A 9,752-nucleotide genomic window follows, 5' to 3' on the forward strand; every position below is an offset into this window, starting at 1 on the left:
GAGCTGCTCTCTGGCCTGCCTCTTCTCTATCACAAACATATGAACAATAACATACATGTGGTGGCAGCCAAAGCCTCCTACTGTGCGGCCATGAACATATACATGCAAACATGCCAAGGGGTGTGGGGACGCACGTCCAGCTGTCCGCCCTGGCGTACGACCAGCCCATACATATAGATAATGAAAGTGTGGTTAATGTGACATGAGGCTGGCTGACCTTCGTTAATATTCATTCTGTTCTGGTCTTGTCTTGTACAGAACTATGGTGGAGGGATGAGGCCTCCTCCAAACTCCATGGGGCCGGGAATGCCAGGCATGAACATGTATGTGCACTAAAATATCTAAACCTAATCCAAACGTATTTTATTATTGCGACAAATTCTCATTGTTCTGCTTACATGCAGGGGTCCTGGTGGAAGAGGTCCATGGCCAAACCCTAACAACAACTCGGTGAGTTTGATAATTGTACTATTTGAATACTAGTATGTCTAACATATATAAGATCCATATTAAAAATAATATGTTTAATGTAATGTCTATGCTGTGCTCCTTTCAGATAGCATATTCATCTTCATCTCCAGGGAACTATGTGGTAAGTGACTTATCTTGAAGGAACATGAGACCTTTAGCCATATATGTTTTGTCATAAGTGACATCAGACACACTGACATAGGGCTTACTTCTCATCTCTTCTTCCCCTCAGGGCCCTCCAGGGGGAGGCGGCCCACCAGGAACTCCCATCATGCCTAGCCCTGGAGGTGAGTTCCTCTCTGCACTTTGTTTTCAGATGTCTGCTTTTATCCTCTGTTCACTGAGTAGGGCCCTGTCTGATGCATCAAACCTCTGTCAGACACGGTTCAGCAAAATGCTCTGGAATCTTAACTTTCTGAAATTTCGCTTTACTAATCATTCAAGTAATGTAATGTTGTATGATTGTTTAGAAAACTAATGTTGCATAAAAGTCAGTTAGTAAAATGTCAGTAATATTTTTCAGAGCATAAATTGTAAACTTAAACTTCCAAATCTAATGTGTCCGTGGAGCATTAGCTGAGAACAAAACACTGTGTGCCGATATCCTGTAGATGTTCTGTTTCTCTTGGCCTGTGGAGAGCTTCTTTTGTGGCCACTATTTATTATTTATATATGTGCCTCTATTGTGATCCGTTGCTGGGCAACCTTTTGCACGAAAAGCTCTTGCACGTACACTGGGAGGGAAAACATATTTCCATTGCAGTCGCCAAGACTGCGCAAACACTCATTCACACAAAAACACGAACACACAAATGAGGCACCCTCCCACTCAGAGCAGACCTCTCTTTCAGCCCCTAACATAGGCCCGATATAGACATATTATCTTAAGCCACAGAACTATCGTTATACAAGGCTATATTGCAGACTATATGACAATTTTTTCCATGCACTTACTTTCAGCTATTCTATTTAAACAGATTTGATTATTTGTTAAAATGACATTCTCACACAGATTCAACAAACTCAAGTGAAAACATCTACACAATGATGAATCCCATAGGTCCAGGTGGAAACAGACCTAATGTGAGTGAATATAGTTATTTGCTTTTATTGTATTTCTGATACAAATAGAATCTATAGAGATCTTACTGACCTTTTGTAATCTGCCTATAGTTCCCGATGGGTCCTGGCCCTGATGGGCCCATGGGTGGAATGGGAGCAATGGATCAACATCATATGAACGGATCATTAGGTGAGTTTTAAAAGAACTAAATCTGGCTGCTGATATGTAAACATTGTGTTGCGAGTTGAGACTTAAGTAATACGCTTCTGCCCCCTCCTGGTTCATGCAGGAGATACTCCATTTCTATTTTATATTGATTAAAATAAATAATAAATGAGTGAGGCAGAATAGGCCCTCTCATTTTGTATTTTGTTGCTTATTTGTATCTAAAACAAAAAGCTAAAATAATTGATTATCTTAAAGAATTGAACAGTAAGCAATTATTTTTCTAATTTATGTAACATATGTCATTATTGTTTTTTCCAGGTTCAGGTGACATGGATGGGTTGCCAAAGGTGAGAAAAAATTCCATTGTATTACATTTGCATATGTCAGTATTTTATTAATGCCTTTTAAATATTTTGTAGAACTCTCCCAACAACATGGCAGGCATGAACAATCCACCCGGCACTCCTCGGGATGATGGTGAAATGGCAGGCAACTTTTTAAACCCATTCCAAAGTGAAAGTGTGAGTACCAATTCAAAACTCGGCTTTACATTGATAAAAAATTGTCTTTCTGGCGTAAAGTAAACACTATTACATTTAACTTTTTTATAATTGCTGCTATTATAAACTTTAGTTATAAAATATGAATCATCCATTCTTTGTTTTGGTTGTATCTAACACATTTCCTTCTACCTCTTTTTATTTCCTCACAGTATTCACCCAACATGACAATGAGTGTGTGATTTTTAAAAAATATATTTTATTTTATTTGATCATCTCCCCTGTTCTTAAAACCCTCACCCATCCACCCTGTTGCGTTACTCTTCTCCATTGCCTCTCCACATGGATGGTGTGCTGTGCAACTCACACTCTGGGGATGCCACTGGAACACAGGACCCTCAAGCCCCTTTTGTCAAAGCCTGTAAAAAGGATGAGGATATAAAAGCCTGAATCCCGGATTACACAAAAGGAAAGTCTTCTCCCATGTACTGGCTAGGACTTGCCTTGGACACTGAACCTCCTCAACTGTCCTTCCTGATCCATGCTCTGCCATCAGGGCTGGCACTGGAGCCCATTTCACTTACACTGACTTTGACTTTTGAGGGAATGCAGTAGCTAACTGAAAACTGCTGCTGCTGAGTCAAGAAGAAAGTATGGACTACTAATGTTATTTAGGACAGTGATTTTCATGAATTGTTTCAATGTTTGTTTATTATATTGTTGATATAATTTTCATTATTGTTATTATTGATCTAATGTAGTTATTAATTTCTGCCAAGGGCACATTTTATTCAGCATCAGCATCAAGGACAGAATAAGCACACAGTTAAAAATGCACAATAATTTCCTGTTTACATAAATTTAGTTATTTTATTATATCTCTTTGTATCTCAGTAAGTCTGACTTAACATACCTCTCCTAAAGCCTCCTCAGAGCTTGTAGCTTGCATTTACTATACTGTATGTCTGTAGCACAATATTCTCAGATCTTTAAACATCTTATCATTCATGGTGAAGTAAGCAATTTTCATTTCAGTTACATATTTATGTGAAGCAACTTCACAAATTACTCATCAGATAACCCCGTCAACATGCTGCGTTAAGTGTCAAGAGTCTGATAAATTGCTAAGATAGTAGATGAGATAATTGACCTGTTGTGCATCGGTAGATTTTGGTTTTGTATGTATAATCTTTTTTTCTTTATGTTTTTTGTTTTGTTTTGTTTTGTTTGTTTTGTTTCTGAGAAAGTGGCTGGTCAATTGTAAAAGAAAGTTCCTCCCTCACTATTACTATCTGATTCTAATTTGAACTAACTCATACCCTTACAGGAGAAGCAAATGGATTTTCCATTGTATTTGCAGATCATAATTGTTTTTTTTTTTACCATACTACTATGTTTTTAAAACTCAACAACTAGCCCAAGTACACAGGAACCTGGATGGAGCTCTCGTACTGATGGGACTTAAGTGTTGGACTTTGGGATATTAGACCACCACATCAGCCAACATGCAAAGGGCAAGACTTCCATTTGGGCATGGGGATTCCTTGGACTGAAATATTTTTCAAATGTCAGTTTGTGTCAGTCATTCTGTCCCTGTTTCTGGTCCCTGTTTCAGCACTTATTTTTTGACTTTGTTAAAACAATCTACCTTTGTAGCCTCTGCAGATACTGGTTCTATATTTATCAATTTTCTGATAGAAATGTGAACAGATTTATTGCTGAAGTTGAACAGGGACATCTCCAGGTTTGGGCTGTCAGGCAAATGATGGCTTTTAAAGTAATGACACGCACCACCCCTTCTTTACCCACCTATCCTCAGCTCCTGAATGCCTCTACCCTATTCTTTAATTTTGTAAATAATGTATAATGCATTTTGATATCATTGACATGTTTTGATATGTCAGTCACTACCAATGAATACAGCGCAGAGTAAATTATAAATAAATGTCATTTTTTGCATAGAGAAGGATGTGCTGACTATTTGGCAGACTTTCCTAAAAAAATGTATTGTACAGTGCTGCATTAACTGCTGACTGTATGACGTGTATGTTGAGTACGGGACAGAGAGAGGACAGAAGTGAGGGAGAAAAAGGTGCACAACATGTCCTCCATCTGCCCTTGTGTCTTTGTAAACATTGTGCTTGGTAAACGAGCAACATGTGACCTCAATTTTTTTAAATGAAGGATTTTTAAGATGGATTCTAAAAAAAATATCTCTTAAAATTTATAGCACAAAAAAGTTAGATTTTTGTAGGACAGATTGTGTCCTTGGCTTTGTGATTCTCATAGACATAATGATGGTGTATAAATTTAACTCGCACCGATCCTCTCTCAGTCCCGTGAATATCGATTGTCGGCCATCTCTGTACTTCTATTGTGATGTATAATACTGTACCATTGGGAAGATTTGCTGGCGGGGTGGTGTGATTATGTTGACTCTGGGATGGGTGGGTTTAAAGGGAGGGGGATATAAATGATTCTCCTGTACTGTTCATGGTCCTTTCTAATGACACGGCAGTATTCAATATGAAGCAGTCTGTCTCTTGGGTTTGCTTTGTATTTCATGGTAGGATAGTTCAAATCTTGTCTTAGGGACTTAGGTGTCTTGTCTAGTTAATAAAGATGTTCTTTGTATGTTTCTTTATAATGTAAAGTTTCTTTAGACTGAAAGAAAAACAGATAATTTGCTTATCAAAAAAGAAACAATGCATCAGTAATAAATGTCATTTGATTTTTTATTATGTGGTTGCTTTTATTTTGTTAAATGTCTGTCTTTGCTCAGCCAAGGACAATCACCATCTACCTGTATAATGATGCATCCCTCATGAAATACTCATGGGTTATTATATTCTTAACTCCATCTGCCGCAGAGGCTAATCAAATTTGATATACCTCCAGTAGTAATAAAAATATTGTATAAGCAGTCTCAAACGAACAAAAACATTTTTAACTTTATACAAAAACCCATGTACAGGACAATAGTTAATGATTAAAGACCTAGGTGTGCGTTATGTTATGTATGATGATTTGTTTTATAATATATCTATGGTTATATCTAATCATCGATCAGTATCCTCCCTCTGATGACGTCTGACTGACGCGAACCAATAGGAACACAGCAAGTCAAGGTTAACAGGAAGTAGCTTGTTGACACAGAAACGGTGTTAGCTTAGGACGGTGTACAGGAGCATGTTTATGCGTTTTAGTTATAGATTTGCTGATGTGACACAGGCGACTCCATTCCTGCTTTCTAGGGGACAGCTAATACAAGATCAAAACCAGCGCCTGCTCAGATAGTTAAGGTAATTTATTCCAAAAACACTTAACACCGAGCAAGTTAGCATGATGTTGAATGAAAGGCTACTCGGATTAAAGCTAGCATAACACTGCTGCTGTTGTGTTCACGGGTCTGCTGCTCGCCACACACTGGTCTTTTAACGGACAGAAACTTCTGGAAACGTGTGTTTGTTTTTGTTGTTGCCCAGATTTTTTTATATGGTCACCTGCAAGTCTTTACATTTGATGGCAATGATGAAATGCTAAAGGGTTTGGATTAATATAGATTCATTAACTGAGGAAATTATATTTTCAGTCTGAAATGGACGAACCCACAGACACATCTGGTGGTGAAGACACTAAAGTTAACGCAAAAGCAAAGAAGAATGGGAGAACCTCGTTGCTGGACAGCGGGGAGGACTTTGAGGTTCTGAATGAAGACGACCTCGAAGATGATGAGCCCCCTCCTCTCGAAGATGCTGGGAGTCCAACTGTCCAAGAAAAGCAAGACAAAAATGAAAGTCCACTGGATTCAAGTCCTGTAGATGAGTGGCTGGATGTTTTAGGTATGTTCAAAATGCTTTTTAACAAGGAACAGTAAGTATATAATTGCACTGTCTACAACAGGTAATGGTCAGCTGAAGAAAAAAGTACTGGTGCCAGGTAAAGGACGAGATAGTAGACCACAAAAAGGACAAAATGTTAAAATCAATCTGAAGACCACTATAAGTGATGGCACCGTTGTTGTGGAGATATCTGACCTGTCGTTCACTTTAGGAGATGGTGATGTCATCCAGGTAAAAATATTTTATGTTAAATCTGTGTGCAGTTTTTTATATTATCAAATTGCTTCATGTAGGCACTTGACCTCACAGTGCAGCTTATGGAATTGGGAGAGAGAGCTCTAGTACTTACTGATGCAAAATATGCATATGGTTCTCAAGGAAGGTAGGATACCAAACCTTTTAGATATATTATGCAGTCACATTCTTTTGCACTCAAATTACTTATTGTTTCTTACTAGTTTTGACCCTAAAGTCCCTCCAAACGCTGAGCTCTCATTGGAGGTGGAATTGCTGGAGGTCACTGATTCTCCTGAACTGGAACTACTGCCCCCTCGAGAAAAGATTGCCCTGGCTGATCATAAAAGAGAAAGAGGCAATGCCCACTATCAGCGTGGGGATTATGCTTTTGCTGTGAATTCTTATAGCATAGCCATGCAAATAACAGATTCTAGTTCAAAAGGTAAGTTTATTTTTAAGTTGTTGTTTTTTTTGCTTTATTTTAAGTGGTTTATAACCCCAACGCTCCTTTTGCAGTTGATATAACTACTGACGAAGAAAATGAACTTGTAGATGTCAAAGTTAAATGTTTAAACAATATGGCTGCTGCTCAGCTTAAACTTGATCACTATGAAGCTGCTCTTAAATCCTGCATCTCAGCACTGTCACACCAACCAGAAAATGTGAAAGCACTTTTTCGAATGGGAAAGGTGAGTGTTGTGTATATTTATTTTGAGTTTATTTTTCAAGATTGATGCTATTATTTTTTTGTCAGGTTTTGGCCTTGCAAGGTAACTACACAGAAGCTATTCAAACTTTGAGGAAAGCGCTGAAGTTGGAACCCAGTAATAAGGTACTGTGTTTAAGTGACTTTTTTTGTTTTCTCAGTGTTCTGCTATTTCACCACTAGATGGTGCTAAATATTCATTTAATTGATAGTTTGAAACGCATGCATAGATGTGCTGAATCAACCTTTCATAGAATTTGTTTGGTGGCGTTGCCACTGTTGGGAAGTAACTGAATATGCCGAAAACACTAAAAATTATTCAAAATACTAATTTTGAGTAGCTTCTGGCACAGTTATTTTTTCATTTGGTGGTATTCAGAATTCAGTTACTTACCTAAATTAAAAATGTTAAATACATCATCATCACATTTGGCTTTGAACTGTATGGTATTAGTGAGAAAAATGGAAAATACAGATCTTGCAGTGCGTACATGTGTAATTTTTTATTTATTTTTTAATTATACATTACACATGCAATTATGTGATTGTTTTAGTCGTTTTGCATTCATTTATAAAGTTGTTTGTAATTATACATCATGTTTTTTACAATATAAATGAAGGCAACTCGATGTAAAAGAATTCTGAGTATTCAGAATACAGTACTCTGATTAAACCATGTAATGGAATACATTACACGACACATCTTAATGCAGTTATTTGGTGTTTTGTAACTAAATACATTTTACAAACAAGTATTCTTCCCATCACTGCTGCCTGCTATTTGTCAAAAGCTGTTTACATTTACATAGTACACAGTTATTTTTCTCTGTACTCCAGCAGTTTTTAATTACTGTTTAGGGGTCAGTTTTCAACCGAAAGAGTTATTACTGAATTAAATTATTTATTACAAATTTGTATGGGGGTAGGACAGATTTTGTCATTAGCTGTATGTATGTGTTTCCATAATGGACCTCAGTGTGTAGGCTTCTTGGATCAGCTGTAAGCTGCAGCAGCAGCATACTTGTGCCCAGAATCCCCCTACGCCAATCTGTGAAACAACATGTGCACTGGCTGCCACTAGACTGATTATCAAAGACAAACATTGTACAAAATTGTTTAACCAACAATTTCTGTACAGAAAAATAAATGGGTTTACAGGACACTTTATTATGTGTTAAAGTTTTTAAGGATAGTATGTTATTTTAACTTGATGTGTCAGTTTGTTGATGAGAATAAATATTACATAAAGCCTTGTTCAGCTAAAAATATAGATGGGTGGGTGTGTAGAAACAATACTCCATTTTTCACATTATGATTAATGAGGCAGTTCCAGACAGAAGAAGCACCAGAGATGGACAGGATGACACATTATCTTCTCCAATACCTCAATGCCTCGTCGTCTGTATTTATTTTTCTCTTGTTTCCTCTTAAACTAAGCTTGTTTTATTTTTTTACTCACTCTGATTCTTGAACATTTTTTCATGTTCATTTCAAATAGTGTCACTCTGTCATTTGATTATTGAGTGAATATTGTTATTTTCTAGACTATACACGCAGAGCTTTCCAAACTGGTGAAGAAGCATTCTGAGCAGAGGGGCGCAGAGCAGGCCATGTATAAGAAGATGCTGGGAAACCCTTCCAGTTCTGGAAGCAGTATACAGAAACACAAGGCAAAGTCATCATGGGTGAGAACGTCATACTTATTAAATTTAGATAAACACTATTGACTGTCTTCAGGTATTTCAGGATCTATAGTTTTTCTTTTTTATTTGAATAACAACCTTACTTGTATTATTTTTCCTCCAGGGTCTCAGTTGGAAATGGTTATTTGGAGCCACTGCTGTAGCTATTGGTGGTGTAGCATTATCTGTTGTCATAGCTGCTAGAAACTGAACCAAGCCTGCGGTAATGACCTAGTCCAACCTTGACAGGAGGAAGCCTATATTCGGCAGCACATCGGGCCGTACCTTTTAACCTGAGTTGTGTGTATAGATGCCATTGATGGGTTGCCACTTGACTCTCTTCTCTCTGCTATGCTTGAGGTATACAAGTGGTACATACTAATCTCAAATTTGCTATTTGGGAGATGCACAAGTAAAATGTGTAATTATATGCATGTCTTTATCACATTGTCATTTTCTACTACTTATGTTTTTTTTACTAGTATTACTAGGCTGTGTGGATTTTAGTTAAAATCATTAACCCCATTTTAAAACCCATAGATTTTTTTAAAATGACATGCTTTCCTGCATTCCTTATACAACTGTTATACTTAAGCATTTACTCTATATTGTGATAAGACCAAATTGATTTTCTATTGGTTTGATGGTTATTCCTTTTTTTGGCAATCACTGAAGAAAGCCGACAAAGCCAATTCACGCATTCCTTGTGTTAAATTGTTATTCATCAAAATAAAACTTGTATGCAATAAAATAAAAGCTTACATTCTTTGACACATATATCTTAATGTAAGTATTCTAAGGTAAGTAGGTATTTTCCACATTTGTGCGTCACTCTATTAGAATTACAATAATTCAATAGCGTCTTAACGTGTAAAGTCTGTCCATTACTTGCTTGGCCATCTCTAGGAGGGGTATCCCTACCTGAGGTTCTTTTTTTTTTCATAGCTGCTGACGTCTTTCTGACGCATTGTGATGACCCATCGCTTCCTTTTAATTTTTTTAAGGCTGTAATTGGGCTCTATAAGTCTCCATTTTTAGGTACAATTAGAGTATAGTGTACAGGAAAATGTAAGAACATGGTTG

The 9,752-nt window shown here is 37.1% G+C and overlaps 2 protein-coding genes across 2 annotated transcripts in view; both read left to right on the top strand.

The window, feature by feature from the left end:
- Nucleotides 1-4,940, top strand: part of ssbp4 (single stranded DNA binding protein 4) — a 67,775-nt gene extending 62,835 nt beyond the window's left edge. The window contains exons 9-17 of the mRNA XM_020940027.2: nt 259-323; nt 405-450; nt 557-592; nt 704-758; nt 1,484-1,554; nt 1,645-1,723; nt 2,021-2,049; nt 2,122-2,223; nt 2,415-4,940. Of these exons, the coding sequence (XP_020795686.1) occupies nt 259-323; nt 405-450; nt 557-592; nt 704-758; nt 1,484-1,554; nt 1,645-1,723; nt 2,021-2,049; nt 2,122-2,223; nt 2,415-2,444 (513 nt within the window). The 3' untranslated portion in view covers nt 2,445-4,940. The remainder of the gene's footprint in view (nt 1-258; nt 324-404; nt 451-556; nt 593-703; nt 759-1,483; nt 1,555-1,644; nt 1,724-2,020; nt 2,050-2,121; nt 2,224-2,414) is intronic.
- A 384-nt stretch (nt 4,941-5,324) lies between these two features.
- Nucleotides 5,325-9,425, top strand: fkbp8 (FKBP prolyl isomerase 8). The gene is made up of 9 exons (XM_020940123.2): nt 5,325-5,504; nt 5,795-6,044; nt 6,106-6,275; nt 6,338-6,426; nt 6,503-6,723; nt 6,798-6,970; nt 7,036-7,113; nt 8,532-8,672; nt 8,794-9,425. Exons 2-9 carry the CDS (start codon nt 5,801-5,803, stop codon nt 8,878-8,880), a joined length of 1,203 nt encoding a protein of 400 aa, XP_020795782.1. The 5' UTR covers nt 5,325-5,504; nt 5,795-5,800; the 3' UTR covers nt 8,881-9,425.
- The last annotated feature ends 327 nt before the right edge of the window (nt 9,426-9,752 follow it).

This window comes from Boleophthalmus pectinirostris, unplaced genomic scaffold (assembly GCF_026225935.1).
Source record: "Boleophthalmus pectinirostris isolate CB_2022bp ecotype Guang Dong unplaced genomic scaffold, ASM2622593v1 HiC_scaffold_7, whole genome shotgun sequence".
In the NCBI taxonomy this organism is placed as follows: Eukaryota; Metazoa; Chordata; class Actinopteri; order Gobiiformes; family Gobiidae; genus Boleophthalmus; species Boleophthalmus pectinirostris.

Coding starts and splice junctions, on each gene's coding strand:
- fkbp8 (XM_020940123.2), top strand. CDS start 5,801: ATGGACGAACCCACAGACACATCTGGTGGTGAAGACACTAAAGTTAAC. Junction 6,427..6,502: donor GCATATGGTTCTCAAGGAAG/GTAGGATACCAA, acceptor GTTTCTTACTAG/TTTTGACCCTAAAGTCCCTC. Junction 7,114..8,531: donor AGTTGGAACCCAGTAATAAG/GTACTGTGTTTA, acceptor GTTATTTTCTAG/ACTATACACGCAGAGCTTTC.